The sequence below is a fragment of the Girardinichthys multiradiatus genome, chromosome 9 (genome assembly GCF_021462225.1).
Source record: "Girardinichthys multiradiatus isolate DD_20200921_A chromosome 9, DD_fGirMul_XY1, whole genome shotgun sequence".
NCBI lineage: Eukaryota > Metazoa > Chordata > Actinopteri > Cyprinodontiformes > Goodeidae > Girardinichthys > Girardinichthys multiradiatus.
The window spans coordinates 38,470,362-38,493,009 of record NC_061802.1 but is presented as its reverse complement, the minus strand read 5'-3'; the positions used below and the strand labels follow the sequence as shown (position 1 = coordinate 38,493,009).

General features: G+C 40.0%; 1 protein-coding gene across 1 annotated transcript in view; it reads right to left on the bottom strand.

The window, feature by feature from the left end:
- Window positions 1–17,907: 17,907 nt before the first annotated feature.
- Window positions 17,908–22,648, bottom strand: part of prdm5 (PR domain containing 5) — a 74,338-nt gene continuing 69,597 nt past the window's right edge. Inside the window, exon 16 of the mRNA XM_047373945.1 lies at window positions 17,908–21,572. Within this exon, the coding sequence (XP_047229901.1) occupies window positions 21,408–21,572 (165 nt within the window). The 3' untranslated portion in view covers window positions 17,908–21,407. The remainder of the gene's footprint in view (window positions 21,573–22,648) is intronic.

Here is a 22,648-nt window from a genome sequence, read left to right as displayed (position 1 = left end):
AGGTGGAAAGTCTATGATCATCAGTCACATATCACATCTTGATGCTATGGATACTGGCTATAGGGACAACATATCTGAAGACTGTCAGATATGGATAGTGATCCAACGCTCCGATTGGTTTTATTTACAATGTATCGCTTCAGTAGTCACAAGATGTAATGTTGATGAAAATATGCGGACTAACCGTGAAGATTGCAGAAATCAGAGAACTGCATTTTTTATTGTTTGTTTATCTGTCCTTATTCCCGGTCTTTCTTACTGTTTTGTTTATACATCTTCAAATTTCATTTCATGGCTATCTTGTTCACTGTCAGCCATTCTGTCTTTCCCTTTTCTCTCTTCCTTCTGTGTTCAGGAAAGAAAAAGTAGTTTTTTTCTTAATTGTTTAGTTGCTTACATCCAAATCCATAACAATAACTGCGTTGTAAGCTATAGAAACAGAATTTTACCTATGGTGCATAATGTATGCAGACTGCAGTAAAACCAAAAACACAAAAAACATATGCAGCATTTAAGCAATTGCAAATCTTGTACGTATCTTGTTCTCCTAAAGTTAGCTTGTTAGCTTGCTTATTCAGGGCGACTCACTCCCACAAGATGGATTAGTGTGTCGCTCAGTGTTTAGCGCATTGTCAGTCCAGCATGAGACGAAGATGAAGTGTTTCCTAGAGGATGCAGTTTCCTTTCGGCCTCATTTAGTAAAGTCAAATTCATTACAGCAAGTAGGAAAAAGGAGGCGGAGGTTGTTACATTCAATCTTTTGTGGAACGACTCTCTGTGCCTGCTCCTTCATTGGCTCAAAGCTCTTTGGCAAAAACTAAAAGTTATCTCCGCATTGTAAAATGTTTGCTGTTTATTAAACATGGGTCAACATGAGATTCTTTCAGCAGGATAACCTTGAGTAAAACTACTACTGTTACATGACCCTATACTGTGTCTTGGGTTTAATACAAAATTTAAAACACAAATGTGCAGAAAAGCTACAATCAATCCCATTACAGTTATAACAATATAATATAGTGATTGTTACTGCTATAATATTGTCATATTGAACAGTTATTTATTTATTTTTTATTTTATTTTCATATAATTAGGCAAATATTTTTAGAATTAAAAACATCAATTTTAGTTGTAGTTTTAAAGTGCTTAATGCATAGAAAATGAATGTACTTTTTTTTACTATTCGACTCTATAAATAAACACATCTAGTTGGGTTCTCTGCTTAAAGGCTTGGAGGTTGCCGACTGTAGTCTTAAAACAGTGTTTTATTAATCTTTAAGCCATTACAATGAACTTAAATGTAGGTACTTTCCAGCAGAAGATCTTATTGGTTTTGAAACCACGTCTTTATACTGTTAACCAGCCGTGCCTACTTTCCCTTAGAAGTAAGCAGACGTAAGCTTAGATAGGGTGCTCAGAAAGTAAAGGTAAAAATGGGTTAAATATACTTCATTTAGAAACTGCAACATTTAAATGCATTTTACATCTAGAATGTGAAACTCCCTTGATAATTTACAGCAACTAAATCAAACATTTTTGTCTATGCAAAGGTGGTGAGGCACACCTTTTCCAGCAGGCTGGTAGAGGTAACCAATAACTAGTTCCTTTCACGATAGTTGTTAGAATTCAGTTAAAATTAATAATCATGCTGGTCAATAATTTTTGGTCTATTAGTGTCACGGAGGGACATTTTTGGACTGTTTGTGGCTTTGTGTTTGTTTACCTTTTGCTTAGTTTTTTCTTTTTGGTTTTTGTATCATGTTTTTCTTTTCTCCATCTTCTGCCTCCTAGTGTTTACTACTTAAGTTCTTTTTATGGTTGTTTTCTTATTACTTTGTATGGTTTATCATTATTATTATTATTGTAATTATTATAGTTCTTGGTCTTCCCTGGATTTTCTAGTTTTATTTCTCCTTAGTATCTTTGTGTTTAATTGTGTTTTATTATTTGTTCCTTTGCTCTCTTCTTGTTTACTAGTTTATTTTCTGTTTCCTTTCCAGTTAATTCAGTCAGTGTGGTTAGGTTTGTTTACTTATGTATTCAGGTTTTCTTTATGGGTTCTTTGTTTGTTCCTAGGTTGTTATTGTTGTTCCCTCTAGTTTCTCTGTTTACTTTAGTCATGATTATTCTAGTTTTCTAATTCCCCATTTGATTATTTATCTTTGTCTATAGGTTTGCTTGGTCTGTGTTTCTGTTTATTGTTTATTAGTTACTTTGACCATCCTCAGTCTTTGTATTTGTTTCACCTGTTCCTTCTGCTTCCCTGCCTCATTGTCACACCTGTTCCCTGTTTTCTCTGATTACCTGCCCTTTGTTATCCCTCAGGATATAAATTGGTTTTGTGTCATTGTTTGTTGCTGGTTCCTTGTGTTTGTCATACCCCGTTCTCAACCCACGTATTACTAGTATTACAAGGTTACTAGCATGTAGAGTAAAAGCTGTCTTGTTCTCACCATGATAAACCATCATTGTGGTGCAAAAACATGGATAAAATCATGAATCCATGTCTGAGGATGCAAACCCAAGCTTCTGCTGATGGAGGGATTTTTTCCCTCGGAGTAGGGTGATACTCTTGCTGACTCTGTGGCCAATCGGTCAGTTACCCCCCCGACATCCTCACCTTGTCACAGAGTGACGTTGATGCTGACACGTCACATCTGGAAGCTCTTCCCTGCATCTGCTGCATGGACATTTCTCCGCTGACTTTCCCAGAAGCCCTGATTGAGAAGCTCCAACAATGATGTGAATATGAGAGCTCTTAGATGTCTCTGTAACAGCTCTGGGCAAAGCAATTGGTACAAGGCACATTCCTCCACCTGCTGTGGAGGGATCAGCTTTCCTTTAATCACGGGAAGAATAAGGGGAGATGAAGATGGTAGCGAACTGCTTTGTATGTCAGTCTTTAACACCTCGTTTGGAGTGAAAGGTCAGAAAAGTGGAACCTGCTGACATGGATTAGGTGCTTTCTGGCAAAATACACTAGCATCAATTTTAAGCAAATCCAGAGATGTCTAAAATCTGTTTTAGAAGCTTGTTGGCTCAGCAGGCAGCGACAGCCACTTCAGGCCTGTTTCCTGTGGAAAATGTGGGCTACATGTGCTGCTGTGTTACAGCGAGGGTGTCTCCTTGGCTGGAGGAGAGAATGAAATAATCATTAATACGTCTGAGGGGCGAATGATGTCATTCCCAGTGAATATGTGCTGCTGTGAGGCCATGTGGGACACTTCCAAAGAGAGACTGACACTTTGGGCTATAGTATTACACAAGGACAGATGTGTTGCACACTGCTCGCAAACAACACTCATTCTCAGACTCGCGTACATCTGCAGGGCAGTTCACTGAAAGCTGGGATGATCTGCTTCCAGTTAGACTGCACTCGGTTCCTGTTCGGCAAACGTACAAAGGAGCGGATCCAATTTCGGGACATGCTTTTAATGAAACTCAAACAGAAACACGTTTCTGATTGGAGAACAAAGGCCCAGAATCAAAAGCTGTTGCAGGGGTAACCTGGGCGAAAGCGTGCTCCCAACTCCAAACACCAGCTCTTCACAAAAGGCATACTTCAAACAAGGCCTCGTTTAAGCGTCCTATTCCTGAAAGAGCTCAAAACAACCTGACAGATATACCCAGCCTTCATGCCTCTCCTATATGAAATTATAATTTGTTTTGAAAAGTCTGTGACATATGGATAAACTACAATTTAGTTTGCTTATGACTTTCAGGGATGTAAGGACCAAAAGCTGAAACTACTGAAACCTTGTAAAGCTTTGAAGACAAGCAGCATTATAAATATTAGCTGAATGACCCACAACACTTTTTACGAAACGTACACATCATGAACCAAGCCTAAATTACCTGATAGGAATGTTTACCTGATCCACCCAAAACCATTCTTTTGGGGTGTTTTCCTGCAAGCTGAAACATATGCATAGGTTGTACCGGTCTAAAAACACTGTCTGAAGAAACAGTTAATATTTGTTAAATACTGTATTTCCTGGGAAAGTAAATAGAAAATCAAGTAGTGTGTTTTAGAAGAAATGATTTTCGCCAGTTCCTCTTTATACTACGGTATGATAACCAGCTTGTGCTAGTATGTTGTTTTTCTTCAAATATAGTAGTTTAGACCTGAAAATTGCTCTTTAAATACTTGTGGTATAAAACTGAGGCCGACTAATAGTTGGGAACCATCACGCTTCCTGCAGATTCTTACCATTATGTTTTTAGGGATTTACCAATTAACCAGAAGTGGACATTTGGATTCTCGCTTCTAATGCCTCTGGTATATCTCTAGGAAACTTCCAACCATTATTACATGCAAAAATACACAAGAAAAATTTTTGTTTGCTTTTTTTTCTTTGTCTGCATTTAGATGGTACTCACAACCCTTAAACCTTTTCACCTTTTGTCCGGTTTCAGCCACAAACTTGCTGAGAATTGATGCTACAGACAAACACAAAGAAGAACATAGCTCTAAAGTGTAAGTAAAAGAATAAATTAGTTTTTAATAAAAATCTGAAAATTGTGACCCTCAGCTTTCTTTAAACTGTTTTCCCTAAATAAAATCCAATACAATCAATGACCTTTTAGATGTCACCAGACCAGTAAATAGAGTCCATTTTCATTTAAATACAGCTGTTCTATGAAGAGGCTGCATAGTTGTGCAGCTGATAGCACTGTTGCCTTCCAGGGAGAAGTTCCTGGGCTCAACTCGTGAGTTTCATGTTCTCTCCAGGTACTCCTGCTTCCTCTCATGTGCATGGTAGTTACTCCTCTGTTTCTCTGAGATGGACTGGCAACCTTTCCAGAATATAGCCCTCCTCTCGCCCAATGACTGCTGGAGATAGGCACCTCCCCCCTGAAAGGGCAAGCGAATATAGAAAATGTTTGGATCTTCTGTGAACGCATCAGAGGTTTGTAAGAGAACATTAGTGAACAAACAGCATCATGTCAATGAGAAAGCTGTAGAGAAGTGTAAAGCAGGGTTAGGTTTTAAAACAAGATTCTAAGCTTTTAGCTTATCTCAGGGCACTCTTCAATCCATCAACTGAAAATGAAAAGACTGTGGCACATCTGCAAGTGATCGGAGGAGCTGCAGAGATTTGATGAGATAACTTTTAGTTGTGCGCTCCACATATCTGCCTTTAATGGAAGAGTGGCCAGAACAAAGCCACCATTAAATGAAAGCCATTTAGTTCCATATTCAATTCAATTCAATTCAGATACTTTATTGATCCCTGAGGGGAAATTAGAAATGCAGTTTGTTACAAGCCCTGCACAGCAAACGTGTGGAAGAAGGTGCTCTAGTCTAATGAGATTGAAAAGGAGGTTCTTGCTGTGTGTGGAGCAAAACTTGCGCTGTCTTTACCCTGAACACACCATCTCAACAGTTTCTTTAGCAGGAACAGGAAAGCTGGTCATATTTCAGATAGATGATGCTAAATACAGGGAAACTCTACAAGAAATCATATTAGGTTGTAATACTCAAGACTGGGATGGGGGCTCACCTTCCACCAGAGCGATTATCCCAAATATACAGCCAGAGCTACAAAATGATCAAAGAATATTAACATGTTAGAATGACCCAATATGTATCGTTATTTTCTCCACTTCACAATTATTCACTATGTGACGCATCCAGACAAGTGAAATACATTGAGGTTTGCGGCTGTAACCTGACATGTCAGTGACAATGTTTTAGACTATCAGAACTTCAAACAGCAAAATGCTTGTTAGCATTCAGCTGCTGAATCACCTTTAACCTCAAATAATCACTGAAATCAATGAGTGCTCCAAATCTTTGTCTCTACCATCTCAAACAGGCCACGAGGCAAGTCAATTTCCCCTACAGAGATCTCTGTGTTTAGTGGTCCTCAACCCCCTCTGAGTTCTCCAAGCTCAGCCTGCACCTGCAGCTGGTTGTGACCCAAATTGAGGAAAAGAAAACAAATACAGTGAATAACTCTCCCCTTAGCGTAATGAAGCTTAAGAGTGCCCTCATTCATTTACCACAAGAGTGTTTAAAATGACTCTGAGCACAATGGCTCTTGAATAGTGCTACGAAGCTTCATCAGCTCTCCACTTCGGCTGTGCATGAGTAACCTGGCGATAACATCGGCCTAGACCGTGTGGTAGGCAGAGAGTGAGATGTGAGGTTTGGTGAAGAGGTTAAATATACGGGCTGCCCACATTTGCCAGGAGAAACACGCGGAAAGCCCTACACAAACATCCTTGTGTGCTACTGAAGCACGCAGACTGAGGGCTACAGCATCAAAGACTGCATCAAGGACATACCCACTGCAAGCTGAAACTTGAGAATTTAAATGAAGACTTTCTTGACTTGATATCTGGTTCTTTTCATTGAAACAACAGAAAAGCGTTTTGTCTGCTTTTTGTTTAGATATTGTCCTGAAAAGACAACTGCTGTACTGAGAAAGGCATTATTCTTTGCTATGTTCTGCCTTGATTTTCATTGTGTTAACCAGCATCTAGATTTCCAACCGCGCCTCCCTGTTTCGCTCTGCAGACAGTGTTTTATTACAACAAGAGTGTAATTTATGAGAATCTGAAGGCCCCCGACTCCACTATAACCTGGGTCGGACTCACTCCATTCTTCAGAGTGACAAGGCTCGGCTCCTGGAGTTATGGTATCAAGGCTGATGCCTGACAAAGCACCCCTTGGGGTGGGAGACAGGTATCTGCACCACCCTATTTTATCTCCTTCCCAACAATTGAACATGAACACAGCCTCCTATAAATCGCTTGTTTCTGTTGACAGGGAAGAAGCAAGGAGGCAGAGCCAGCTGATGTAATATGTGTGTGCCATCTTGTTTTTCTCTTAATAAAATACAGCAAGACACGCCGGGCTCCTGTCACAGCCCTGTACAGACTTTGTACATCTGCTAACTCCTGGCATAAATTAACCTGTAAATCTGTAAATTATCAGTCGTCCTATTAGGTTGTTTATGATTCTTATAATAACATAACTTTTTATATGTATGATTTGGTATCTAAGTAACGTATACTTAGACTTTGTAATAAGATAAACCAGCAGGTTCAAAGGGTCATCCATTGCTTCTGTGGAGCAGTGATTTCCTGATCTGATCCTGATCCTAGGCTTCAGGTTGGAGTCCTGATCACTTTTAAAATGTTTGCCCCGTATACCCTAATAAACTCAATTTCCAAAAGCTGTTGTTGGAGCACCATCTCTGATTTTATGGCAGAAACATCCCCGTCAAGCTGTGTGGCCTATTTTCACGTGTGTGGCCTGCAAAGCTGTATTACAGAGCCACTGCAGCATGAAGTCATGAGCGCCTCCTCCACTCTAGGGCTCCTTCTGGTTGAGCCTCATTGCTGTAATAAAGCTTGGGGTCAAACTAAGATAGTCTGAGAAGCGAATACAAACAGCCGAACTGCTGACAAGATGTTGTGGGCATGAATAAATGTGTATATGTATCTACATATACATATATGTTGTTTGGGGCATGTTTGGGGCATGGAATTGTTATAAAATACCTGCTTAGCTTATCTTTCAATAGTCCAGTTTTAATTGTTGTCTTGTGACCTGAACAGTTATTATTGGCCCTGGAGTTTGTATAATTTTAGTTAAGTGAAGTTATAGCTCCAAATATCCCTGGCTCTGTTTGCTCTGTTTGTGATGAAATGCATTAAAAGTGAAAACTATGATCTAAATAACTCCACAGTCCAATATACTTCAGCTTTACAGCAGGGATCATGCTCAGATCCTTCCATCTAAGACACACCCATGGCTCTCGCTGCTTGTCAGAACCACTCTGAGAATATGTTTACCAATCAGACAACAGTGGTCACAGTTAAGGAGAAACTGTACTGGCTGCTGCAGTTTCCTGTCTGCCTGTGTCAGGTAACTGTCTCTTCTCAGCATAAATGGTAAATGGACTGAACTTCTTGCTGAACCATAGCAGCCACGGCATGCTCATACAGCTGACCAGGAGAGCTGGGCAGAGTGCAGCAAAAACACTAGTTAATAAATTTTAAGAGTTCAAATAAATCCCTAAGTTTATGAAGCAGGAAAATAACTTTCTCTGTAAGTTTTGTTCACACTAAATACAGTGAAACCTTATTCAAACATGCTATGAATGGAATAATCAAGGGCATAACCAGGTTGAGCAAGATATACCCACTGAATATCCAGTTAGTCACAAAAGTAACAGTAATTCAGTGCAAAAAAAAACATTATTTTCATTGCCAAGAAAATTAGGTTACATTACCACTAAAAAGTTACTATAAGAGTAATTTAATGGCCACAAACAAACTTGGTTCAACTTTGGCCAGCATGAAAACTATTGCAGGCCTTCAGAACCCACACAGTCATACTCATTTCTCCTTAGATGGTTTTCATTCTGACTCTGATCAGCTAATGCTTTTAATTCTTTTTATTGTCTGTATGATATTTGTGGTTTTAGCAAGGAAATTCAGAAACGTGTACATGAACTTAAAGACACACAGGTAAAAGAGGCATTTAATTCTGTAAAAGTGTACAAAAGCCATGGACCGTATGTAGCCATGTGGCTCCAACGAGAGAGTCCTTTCATTATATTTATATAAGATCTTTGCAATCACATGTTCCTAACACCTGGAAAGATGCTGTTGTGGTTCCTGTCCCTAAATCCAATTGTCCTAAAACTGTTGGTGATTCTAGACCAGTAGCTTTTACCTCAGATTTAATGAAAATATTAGAAATTTAATCAGATGTGAGATCTTAAACCAGACTGAGCATCTTTTAGATCCAATGCGCACAGGCCTAAGAGAGGAGTGGAGGGCACTACCCTCACTCTGCTGAACCTTTTTTTTCAAACACTTGGATTTTAGTAGGACACAAGCCAGGCTTTTACTGGTGGATTTTTCCTCAGCTTTTGATACAATTCAACCTCAAATTTTAATCCAAAGCCTAGGCAAAAAATTATTTGCTAGAGGGATTCTGGATAGATTCACAAAACAGCCACAGAGATTGAGAGTTGAAATATTCTGTTAGATTGTAAATGTACTTCCATTGGGTCACCACAAGGCTGTGTGCTATCACCTATTCTGTTTATAATGTATATAAACATGTATCAGAGCAAATATAACAACAGATTCATTATAAAGTATACTTTTGATTCTGTCATTGTTAGTGTGCTTCACGAAAATGAAAACAGCCATGGCCCAGCAATCAACGTCTTTGTAAAATGGTGTGAGTTTGATTATTCACACTACCAGCTTATCTCTTATCTTCATCTGAAAACTGATAAGATTAAAAATAGGATTATTGATTTTTGCATTTTTTTCAAATACCTTGGCACTATTTTAGATGACAAATTGAACTTTAAAGCCAACTGTGAGGCAGTCTGCAAAAAGTAACATCGGCGCCTCTTCTGCTTGAGGAAGCTCGAATCAGTTTTATCCTTTTCCTTTGGTCTCATGGTTTGGTCACGCTACCACTCTGAAAGAAAGGAGTTCCCTTCAGCAGGTTGCAAAGCTGTCGTCTGGACTGTTTCACAACCAGTGTTTCTACACTGATTGGAGAGCTCTAACAATCATTCACATCCCTGTACAGCAGGCAGTTACAGCAGATAGCTACTTCTGTTAAATGATGACTTTCATCTCTTTCACTGAGTTTCAGCTTCTTCCCTCTGAAAATGGTACTGCCACTCTCAGTGGATCTTAATGGATTTAACGGATTTTACCAAGTCTAGATTATTTCAGTTTTATAGTTTTTACCTGTTGGTTTTATAAAAATGTTATTTCTCACATATTATTCTTATTTTTAAGTCTGGCTCTCCTCTTCTGTGTTCTGCTTTGAGGCCTTTGAGCACTTTTATATTTATTTGAGCCAGACACTTCTTCAGTGTGAGTTAAACACAATTTTTAAGGTGCAGCCTTGTAAAGCTGCACGTCTACTGTTTTCAGGTACTGTTAACTAAACCCATTGATTTCTAGGCAAAAAGTGATTTGGGAAACTTATTTTTAAAAGTGCCAATAAATGTTGGCTTAGATGTTCTGAAAAATGTTGTTACCTAAAGGGACGAAACTGTAATGCCTAGAAGTCTCCAGATTTTTAAAAAGCCAAATAAAAACATAGAGAAGTTGATATTTCACAACTATTGCATGAAATCACTCTTTGTGGCTGTCATCAACTTATGCTCACATTTTTGTGGCTGAAAAGGAAGGGACACACCTCGTGCCTCAGCATACACTGTTCTTCCCGTCAGATTACAGATCCTGAAATCTGCACTAAACAGTCAGTTTCAGCTTCTGTTAGACAATGTAATCAAAATCAATTTAATTCTAAAACAAGTAGCCATATGTGCTGCTCCCAAAACAACACAGTGTGCATGTATGTATCCATCCACATACTGCATGTGTGTATACAGGCTACTGGGACAGCTGTTATTTATCCAACGTTGAACCTAAATGGGTGTGGGAGTGAGCTATCTATCTTTTATTCCAGAGACCTTGATCATCTTTCCTCGCTGCACTTCCTGTTAACGAGAGGAAGAGAGAGTGCGCGCTTGTTGTTTACTGTATGTATGCAGTGTGAAATGAGAGGGATGTGTGTGTGAGAGCAGGAGACAGATATGGTCACAGTCAACAGGCCAACAACAATAGATTCATTACATTTGTTTGACCAATAACTTCCTGCGGAAGATAGATGTGTTTTGGCCCCAGCGGCTGTTCTCTCTGACAAACAGGCGCTCCCCTTGCATCATGTCCCTGTATCCCGCGGAGATTATCATTCTGAGCATGTCTGCTTTATATATGTGCAACTGTGTGTGTGTGGCCTGGGAGGCCGATTCACAAGGCCCAGACAGAAACCCCCAATCCTACCACACACTTTTCAGAAGGGCCACAGACACTGGACGCCTTTTCTCAGTAAAGTTTGCATCCTTGCGTGACTTTGGCTACATGTGTGTGTTTGTTCACTGGACCAAAACCCAATTTAGCACATGAAAGGTGTGCATCCCAGTGTTGCTGCTTCTCCCACCGCTCTGACAGGAAACAGGCGCCGGAGGTGGTGTACAATTTCTCTGGGACTCGATTTCAGGCGTGCTGCAGAAATTTAAAACAGAAACGCAGCATGAGTGGGACAATAAGGTCAATGTTATGTCACTGGTTCTGTTCAGTTCCAGATACTTCACACTGCTGTTCCGAATACATCAATGTTGCATGATTAAAAACAGTTACTGTAATGGTTTTCATATATTCATGTATTTGATTAGTTTCATATGTATTTTTAAAGGAGCCTAATGACTTAATCCTACTGCTCGTCAGTCTTTTTAGAGAGAATCCTCCTCTAAGTTCACGCTGTGTGTGTTCTCCCAGTCTTTCCCTCTGATTTTCCAACCCAGCAGGAGTTTGGTGTCATTTGTGTTGTGGGGTGTAAAGCAGGTCTCCCAAAGATTATGGGGGCTAAGACAATAATAGCACATGGGAGGGGGAGGATGAGCAACTGTCTGACAAATGAGAAAAGAGAGGAATTATGTCTGATCTCTCACCACATTCGCACTAATGTTTTGACTGGACCTGTTGAGTTGTCTCTGTCATCACTGCTCACCTAAAAAAAATCCCTGGATGAAAGAAAAGAACCAGAGAGATGGCTTTAGCTGCAGGTTTGTGCAGTATTATTTAAATATAAACTAAAAAAAAAAGAAATAGGCAGGGTTCAGCTTCTTGCAGCGCATCGTAGGCAGCTTTGGCAAAAGTTAAAATCTTATTGGATTTTGTGTTTTTTTGTTGTTTGTTTGGTTTTTTTGCCAAGTCAGGATTTTTTTTTTTTTTGCTTAGGCTGGCTCCTTTTTGTTGAATACAAACCTTTCACTGACTGTATGTCTTTCTACGTTGTAAACCCAACTTTTACTACAGTTATAGCTGCAAGTCTTTGTGGTATATCTATATCAGCATTGCACATGTAGAGACTAAAAACTGCAAAATAGCTCAAGCTCAGCCTGACTAAGAGCATCTGTAAACATAATTTTTTAAGCCACAGATTCACAACCGGATTTAGCTGTGGACTTTGACTGTGCCATTCCAACTCATAGATTTGCTTTAATCTGAACCATGCAGCTGTAGCACTATTCATACTTCACAGAAGGATTTCATGTAATACACCAACACAAAGTGGTGCATTATTGTGAAGTGGAGGGAAAGTAGCTCATGGTTTAAAAAAATTTTTTTTTACTTAAATTTGAAATATGTTCTGTGCATTTGCAATAAGTCCCCTTTAGTTTGATGCCCCTAATGAATTGTAATGCAACAATAGGCTTTAGAAGTCCCTTGGTAAATAGACTCCACACTGTGTAATTTAAGTACACGTCAGTTTAAATCCAGCTGTTCTGTGAAGGCCTGAGAGGTTTGTTATAGAACATTAATTAACAAACAGGATCATTAGGACCAAGAAGCACATCAGGCAGGTAAGAACTAAAGCTGTAGAAAGGTTTAAAGCAGGTTAGATTATACTTCAAGCTTTGACCATGCTCAAGTCTGAACATCATACAGAGTTCAATGCATTGTCTGAAAATGCAAAGAAAGCGGAACAACAAAATGTCCATGGTCCCTGCACTCCACAAATCTGGCATTTATGGAAAGATTTTGACACAAAAGTCATAAGAAGTTCTGTTTGCGACAAGCCGCTTAAGAGACAGAGCAAGGAAGCCATGGTATATAGGTAGTTCAGGCGAGTCGGCTGGATTACATGCAAAACCCGGCGTGATGGAAAACTAACATTGCACATCACCCGATGCATAATTTCTATCATGAAGCATGGTGGTGGAAAGCTTTTCTTCAGCAGGAACAGGAAAGCTGATCAAAGCTGACAGAGGGATTGGAAGAAGCTTAATACTGGGCAATACGAAAATAGAGCTTATAAGAGGCTACAAAAGACATGGGACTATGGGGGGCAGGCCTTCCAGCAGAACAACGACTCTAAACATCCAACCAGAGCAGTTAGAAAATGTAGGCTTTTTACTTAACAGGACATTTTCAGTATTTCTAAGTGTTTCCTGATCAGTGTTTTGCACTGGTGAAAGCTTTAAATTTGCATTCTCATTAGCAGGTGAGGACGTTGTGGTGTTTTAATGGTGGCGCTATTTCTAGCTGCAACACTGCAGCACATAACACCTTCTGTCAACGTGGATTTAATGTAAAATTGTTTTAGAATACACAGGGGTTGGACAATGAAACTGAAGCACCTGTCATTTTAGTGTGGGAGGTTTCATGGCTAAATTGGACCAGCCTGGTAGCCAGTCTTCATTGATTGCACATTGCACCAGTAAGAGCAGAGTGTGAAGGTTCAATTAGCAGGGTAAGAGCACAGTTTTGCTCAAAATATTGAAATGCACACAACATTATGGATGACATACCAGAGTTCAAAAGAGGACAAATTGTTGGTGCACGTCTTGCTGGCGCATCTGTGACCAAAACAGCAAGTCTTTGTGATGTATCAAGAGCCACGGTATCCAGGGTAATGTCAGCATACCACCAAGAAGGACGAACCACATCCAACAGGATTAACTGTGGACGCAAGAGGAAGCTGTCTGAAAGGGATGTTCGGGTGCTAACCCGTACTGTATCCAAAAAACATAAAACCACGGCTGCCCAAATCACGGCAGAATTAAATGTGCACCTCAACTCTCCTGTTTCCACCAGAACTGTCCGTCAGGAGCTCCACAGGGTCAATATACACGGCCGTGCTGCTATAGCCAAACCTTTGGTCACTCATGCCAATGCCAAACGTCGGTTTCAGTGGTGCAAGGAGCTCAAATCTTGGGCTGTGGACAATGTGAAACATGTATTGTTCTCTGATGAGTCCACCTTTACTGTTTCCCCCACATCCAGGAGAGTTACGGTGTGGAGAAGCCCCAAAGAAGCGTACCACCCAGACTGTTGCATGCCCAGAGTGAAGCATGGGGGTGGATCAGTGATGGTTTGGGCTGCCATATCATGGTATTCCCTTGGCCCAATACTTGTGCTAGATGGGCGCGTCACTGCCAAGGACTACCGAACCATTCTTGAGGACCATGTGCATCCAATGGTTCAAACATTGTATCCTGAAGGCGGTGCCGTGTATCAGGATGACAATGCACCAATACACACAGCAAGACTGGTGAAAGATTGGTTTGATGAACATGAAAGTGAAGTTGAACATCTCCCATGGCCTGCACAGTCACCAGATATAAATATCATTGAGCCACTTTGGGGTGTTTTAGAGGAGCAAGTCAAGAAACGTTTTCCTCCACCAGTATCACGTAGTGATCTGGCCACTATCCTGCAAGAAGAATGGCTTAAAATCCCTCTGACCACTGTGCAGGACTTGTATATGTCATTCCCAAGACGAATTGATGCTGTATTGGCCGCAAAAGGAGGCCCTACACCATACTAATAAATTATTGTGGTCTAAAACCAGGTGTTTCAGTTTCATTGTCCAACCCCTGTATATGATTATACATGTTCATAATGATATATATATATATATATATATATATTTGTTTATAGTAGTTACAAGTTTGTGTGAATTTCCATAAATTATTTCCATAAATACTGAATTTTATGGTCACAGATGCAGTAGAAACAAACTGTGAAGCTATGCTAACGTATTAACACTTTGCTGCAGCGACCTACTGATACATCTTGAAAAGAAGGAGCAACTTTAAGTGTTTCATTCTTCACACTACCAGCTTATCTCTAAATATTTATGTTGCCTTTAGGGTTACTTTCAGAAGGTACTAAAGAGCTGATTTGGAGCTGCCTGACATCAGCCCTGGTATTTATCAAATGAAAAGATGAAAAGCAGAAGCACAAAGAAAAACTAAAGCTGAGGAACATGAAACCCAAATAACTGAGAATATAGACTATAGTGAAATATTTGACAGAATTTGATGACGATTAGTGTTTTCCTGTGTGACCTTTTGCAAACAATGTTAAATACCTGACTGTTTTAAAGATAAGTATTGTGCTGTCTCTGTGATATGCCATGAGTGAGGTGGGGACGGGCAGCACTTAGGTGCTGTCTAATGATAGTTCCTCTCCTAATTTCCTCCTAATGAAATAATCCTTGCTGTTTTTGCCTGAGGTGAAGTCTGAAGATCAGATAAGAAAAGTTTTTTGTAAAGTCACTGAAAAAGAGGGAGGGTAATAATACCGAGAAAATGAATGTTTATCTTCAGATGGGGGAGTTTCCCCTCAGTTTGGTGAGTTTGTCTCAGACATTTTATCAGAGACAAAGCTTTTTAGGTATTCCACAGCTACTGTCTCCATAAACATATAGCTTTAACAGAAAGTCTGTAAGTACAGAAAAAAAAAGAAGTGAAAGCCTAGAATACTCTAACACGCCCTGTCCCACATCATTGAAATCTTTCGACATGGCACTCCATGCTGGGCACACACATTCCACATTACTCTGGTCCATCTTGGGGGAAACCTACCTGTTGCCCCGCAACGTGGGCCAAACATAGGGGTCAGACGAGCGTGTCTGGGCCATTCCTAACGTGACGGTGGCTCACCATAAACCCGGACTGGCGTGGTAATGATACTCCTGTGCAGTGGGCGGGGTCGGCGTTCAGCTCTGTGAACGCTGGTAGGAGCCCAGTCGGGTCCACACTCACAAACGGGGAGGCAACACAGGAAACTGGGGCTTCCAGTAAAAACATGTAATTAGAAACACATTGACTGGGAGCTTTGGCATGATACACCCATCAAGATGGAAGAGACACATGCAGGCTGGGATGCACACAGGGTTTAAGAAAGGACAGAGTGAAATGAACAACAAAAGGTCACTGAGAAAGACCCCTGATCAAATCAATGAATTCTGCTGGACTGAAATTAAAAAGCCTGGTGTCATAATATTGACAGACAACACAGTGTCCCACAGGCTCCCAAAAGCTCAGTTATACCCCATCACACTTTTGCACATCTACCTTGGGTTTTAAAGGAGGAGGAAAAATACTCTGCCTTAAGATGCTGACATATGGTTTTCTATCTAGACACGTTTTCTAGTGTATTGAAAAACATATGATGTGGGTCCAAATATGAGGTAATAAAGAGGTTTTTGTGGAACATCAAGTCCTGTCCTTGAAGTAATTGTCGCATGTGATGCGCTGCTGTTCCAAATATTGTGTTGGTATTGTGTGAGTTATTTGCATTGTTTACCCGCTCCAGTATTGAGTACATATCTAAAGATCATGTGAACGTTTGGGAATGCAATGTCAATGCTCCATGATTGCTTCCAATTGGTCGGTTGACTTTCAGCCAAATTAATCAGAAACTAAGTCAAGCTGTCAGTTTTACTATCAGTTACAAGCATCCAGGATGCAGAGGAGAGTTAAGCTTTTGGATATCGTAGTGTGATAGCAAATACCATTATTATTGAGTCATTAGCTGTGTTTATATGCGCAAAATGTCTTGATTGGATTCAAATAGGTTTGGATTGAAAATAAACAAATCCAACTACACCATTTATATGGGTTCAAAATCAAATAAGCCAATCATGACGTGAGTTTACATGCGTCTGCACCACACTTTTTACAGAGTAGGAGCAGTTTGACATGTGACAACCACAGAAGAAGTTATATTTCAGCCTGTGCTGGATAAAACAACATTAAAGGCAAGTATGTTGGTTCTGAGTGTTCTGAGCGCACAAAATGGACTCGGGCCAGGTTCAGAGAGCGGTTGAGACGTTATTCCTTTTCATAGTTAAGCTACAGGAACAGCAACATATGACAAGCGGGAGGATATTAACATGCCTCAAAGTTTTGCCACTGAATGTGGAAATGTGTCACGTTGATGCAGGAGTTACATTATCCAATGTCATTTTGTTTTCCTACCTTATAGTATAACAGAATAATAAGTAAATTAAGCTCACACATCACCTTCCTATGCATCTGATGGCATATTATTTGTCACTCAGCATTTTGATGGTGTGCCCTGTTTAAATACCAGACATCTGGTTTGGTGTGCTCCTGACTGTTGAAGTCAGAGCGAACACCATGGAGGAGATTAGAACACTGTGAACCTTTCAGATTAAAGCATCTTTTGTGTCAGGTAAGGGAAATTTCAAATCAGAGATTACTACTATTGGATATGATGTCCAAGCTAGTCAATCTGAAAGCAGATCCTGATGGAAGTAGAAAAAAAAACTTACAATTCATCACAGGGTCCAGAGCTGGATCTTGCTACTGTTGATATGAAAGTCCATGCCTGAACAATCAGAAAGAGGCTGCACAAGTTTAACTGGTAGGTGTGCAAGGAGGTAACATTTCATCTTAAAAAACATGAAGGCCAGACTGGTCAAAAACAGAGACTTTTGGAATAATTTTCTTTTCCCAGATGAATGTAAAACTGCATTTTTGGACACCATAACAGAGGACATAATTGGCATAAACCAAATACAGCATTCAAGGGAAATAAGCTCATACCACCTGTGAAGCATGGAGGAGGGAGTGTCATGGTTTGAGGGTCTGCAGCAGGACCTGACCAGCTCACCATCATAGAATCCACCATGAATTTCACCCTGGATCAAAGGGTGTTTTTACCCCAAACATCCATCAAGTACTGGGTAAAAATAATGAAATGAAATGTCCATATCTTTATTTTACTGAGATGCTGTGGGGGGACTTAAGATAGGTTGAACATATATGAAACCCTTTAAACGTCTTTCAGCTGCAGCTGCTGCTCTGACATCTCAGAGAGTGGTAGATGGCTACAAGATTATTCTCACTGTAGTTATTTAACTCATAGGGGGTATATTTAGCCATTAGAGATTAGGGTGTCCTAACTGCACACAGGTAGAAGGCACATTTTCTGATATATTTTGTTTAATAAAAAAATAAGGATAATTTTTGCCATTTACCTGGAACTGAATCAACTTCTTTTCCCGTGACGAATAAGAACGATTAGACATTGATATGTAAATATTTATTTTAATTTAAACCAATTATTCATGGTGTTTCCATATTCTATTTCTTTATCCCAATATAACCTGCACTACACATAATGAGGGTGAATCATAAGACACAACAAGAACTTTGTGACTGGATGTGACAGAACTTAATGTTGCACAAACTTCTTTTCCTCACATTTAGTCCCACATAACACATGTTTGCATACAGGAAAAACACAATATAAGAAACAGCGCGAGGGCAGTTCAAGTCAGAAGCAGGGACCTGTCACTGTTCTCATTTTGATATCCAGTGGAAAACCATGGACAGCTGCTAATTCCTGCTTCTAATGTTGTTTACAAGATGCAGCAAAAATGCCACTTTGAGAGGGCATCACTATGGCCTGGAGGCGTCACCACTAAAGAACAGTAGGTTGGTGGCACAAGTGGACAGAGACATGGTCGCCTGGCTGCACCCCTTGTTGCCAGTTGGTAAACCAAACTCTAGGGGGAGGGGCAGGGCAGGTCAGATTGGCTGCACGTAATCTGAACCTGGAGACATCCTGCAGTTTTTGTTTCTGGACTATAAGGTCAGAACATCAGCAGTAGAAAGCAAACAGTCACACTAACAAACATGCACAGAAACATGCTGTAATAGTTAGATGTTTTAGGGAAGCCAAAAGCACACATGGCAAGTTTTATTAAGCTTGAACAGCAGGCTGTATGATGAGAACAACGCTCCCACTTTATTCAACTGCTCATGGGATTCTCACAGATTTCAGTGTGGAGATACCAAAAGAGCTGATGTGGGGGGATGGACGTGAGAAAGAGTCTCCGCATCCACAGAGAGAAACCATCAGAGGCGCTCTTTAGTGTGTGGCTTTACAGATCAGGCGAGTGGTGACTGTGGCCTCAGAAAGAGAGAAAAAAAAAAACCTTAATTAGCCTCCACTCCCATCAGAATGCCAACCTAAGAATAGGGGTTAGATTAACGAGAAATGAATGCTTTTAATCAACTCTAAAAGCCATTTATTTTCCATTTTCCCCCCTCAATGTCAACAGTTCACAAACAAGTAAATAGAGTAAGTGGGGGAAATGGATGTTTGGTAGGTGATGAGGTTTCATACATCTCAAAACACAAAAGTGTGAAGTGACAATTCACATTTTCCAGATGTAGAATAAACAGCTGGAAAACTGGGGATTAATCATGAGAGCACTGAACGAGGAAGGAAGTTGAAAAGTAATGGGAAAAGAAGAAAGATTATGATGAAATATATAAAACACTGTATTGAACAAAGATGAATATAAAACCATGTAAACATGTTTTATAAGGCACAACAATTTTTACAAATAAAGATTAAAAAGTTTCTAAGGAAAGAAAACAAAAACAGTACTTTGGTTCTTCTTTAGTCCCTTTGTAGGAGACTGTCTGGTCCACAAATATGTAGGCAAACTTCATTTGAACCTGGACTCCATCCATCTAATGCCTGGTTCACACGGCAAGATTTTCAAAACCTGAGAGACCCCACATGTGACCTTAAAAACTCTAAGGGATAACAGGTTTGGTTCTACAGGCACAACACACCACACACGAACAGATTTCACTCACGGACATTCAGATGTCAGAATGGAAATCTCACAAACCCTCTCGAGATCAAATGTGAGTTCAGAGTAATTCCCTTCTGTGTTTCCATCACCTCGCTTTCTGATTGGCTACATGTTACATTCAACAGGCTGCGTGCTCATTTGTCCTCAGGGAACACCCCACATGCTGGGATATTGGGCCAAGACAATCCAACATGTTCAATATTCCTGATTTGAGGTCAGAGCATCCCCGAAGTCCTTCCGAGCAGACCAGATGACTCTTAACATACCACACACAACAGGATTGTCTCATACGATTATCTTAAGAACCATCCCAATGATCAGCCTATGTCGGAAGGAGAAGATCTGGTCAAAAATCGTCATAAAATCCTGCCGTGGGAACCAGGCATTAGATTCAAACAACAAAACTGTAGAAAACAGTCAGAGAACAAAGCGGACCTTCCTAAAGTATTCACACCCCATGAACGTTTTACATTTTGTCACACCATGACAAGCAAACTTTAATAAAGCTTTATTGGGATTTTATGTATCAGACCAAACCAAAGTAGTGCTTAAGTCTTAAATGGAATGGAAACGATATAGTTTCCAGACAGTTTTTACAATGAAAATCTGAAAGATGTTGGGTGTATTTGTGTACAGACACCTTTAATACGTTATCCCCAAATAAAATCCAGTACAACTAATTGAAAAATAGTTACCCAAAGTCCAATTTAAACCAAGTATCAATCCAGGTGTTCTGTAGGGCCATAGAAATGTGTTACAGGATATAAGTGAACATGTGGAAAAAGGTGTTCAAGTGTAATGAGACCAAAACTAAACCTACATGCAAAACACTATGGAGAAAAACTAACTCTGTACATATCCCTGAACACACCATCGCCACTGTGAAACATGGTGGCGGCAGCATCATGCTTTGGAGATCCATTTTTTTTAGTAGTTGTTTAGACGTTCTACAAAATATAACCGTAGATGAACTGAACACAAATCCACAACCCACTCTTCGGCTTTCCCTTTTGTAAAAGAAAAACATCCTTCACAGTTATATGCTACTTCGTGTTTGTCTAACCCAAAAAACCTGACTAAAATGCATTGAGGCTTGCAATTGTAACATGACAAAACATGAAAAAAGTTCCAGGGTTGTTATTACCTTTGCAAATCACTGTGTGTGAAACCTGGATCCAATTCTAACTACCATAACAATAAAGAGCAAGTAGGTCCAGAAAAAGCTGCAGATTAGACTGATGAAAGCCTGTTTATACTCTCTTGGTTTTATGTAAACAAAAGCCGAAACTTGTGAGCTAGTGCAGATCATGTAGCTACTTCCTGTTTTCAGAGCTCCATTCAACAATCAGGTTCCATCGCTTATACAATATGCTCCAAAACTGGAGACCCATGTAATGGATTTGTGGAGGTTTGGACTTCCCTAAGAGCAGGTGTCACTTTTAACAAAACCAAGTGAATGGATAAAAGTAAAACCCTGAAAAGGACCCCAAAAGTTATCTGGTCACTGGTTTTCTGGAGCACTTGGAAACTGGCCACAGACGTACATCGAGGTACAAACTCTGGCTAAAATGGTACATAGAATAACACTGGTAAGAGGTCTGAAGGATTCGACGTAAACTACAAGACATTCATGGGAGCAGACACAGTGCATATATATATATGGGAATCGCTTTGTCCAAATATTAAAAATAATGCAGAAACAGGAAGATGGGGAAACAGAAATTAGATGAAGTCTTTGTTTCAATTGTGACATGCTTGTCTTAATGTTCCCTGTATTCTACATGCGTCTATTGGTAATACCAACATTTCAACTATCAGTCCATCTCTACATGCAGCCTGTTCCTACTTTACTGGTACGTCACACACAAGGCAGAACTTTATCTTGGAGATCTCATTTGTGATCCTGTAATTGGCTTTAGCTCTCTGTCTCCCCGTGGACATTCTCCATGTGGACTTTGAGGTAGTCGTTCCGAGTGAACTTCTTATGGCAGAGCTGGCACTCCGCCATGGGCCGGTTGGGGTTGTGAGTCAGCTTATGTCTGCTGAGCATCTTCTTCAAGCTAAATGACAAATCACACACCTACAAAACAAGACAAACAGGCTTACAATCGCAGCAAATTGAAGAACTCTAAGTAAATTAGCTACACTGCCATGGTAAAAAGTATTCCTACCCCTAGAATTTTGTCACTTTACTTACTGGAATTTTACAAGATAGACCAACACAAAGTAGTGCTTGATTCCGAAGCGGAAAGGCAAATGACACATTTTTCTAAAATGTTTATAGATGAAAATCTCAAAGGTCTAGCATGCATTTGTGTTCATTTCTCCAGCATGACAAAGTTGCAGAACCACTTTTTAGCATAATTATTGCTGGAACCTTCTGTGGTATATCTCTACCAGCTTTGAACATCTAGAGACTTGTTTATCAATTTTTCTTTGCATAATAGGTCACATTCAGTTAGACTGTATGGAGAACGTCCGTGAAGATAATAAAGTTCTGTCACAGATTGTCAATTGGATTTCGAAAATACTTTTACTTCCACTTCACAATTAAGTGGTACTTTGTGCATTCTGTACGTTCTCATAACAATTCAATGAAGTTGAATTTTTTATTAAGACAAAATGTGAAACAGTTGAAGGCATTGGAAAACTTTTGTAAGGCACTGTAACTACTGCTTGTATTTTCTGACTTCTTTGGCTGACTGGGGTTTAGGCTTAATGCAGAGACACAGTGACACAGAATCATTTAAAAAGAAGACATAAAGTATGAGAACCCCCCCACCCCCTTCAGCAGTGGGAGGGATTGTACACTACTTTAACATTTATCCTAAATAAGTCATTTTACACTGATGACTCCTCAACCCCCCATATCAATCAGGATAATCCAGCATTGGCCGGAATTCCGTTTTGACATAAAGCTGGGAGAATCTCAGCATGTGTCCTCGGCTCCATCTGTGAATTACATTTAGAAAGTCAGACAGCATACATCTGTGGCTGTACAGCATTAAAGGAAGGCTCTGATAGAAAAGCGGATCACATCGGATATCTACACTGATGTGTTACCTGGCTGTTACTAAACATGGCTCAACAGTCCGCATAACAGGCCCAGTGTCAGTAAGCTATTTTTATAGAGTGAAGCAGTAACAAGAAGCTGAT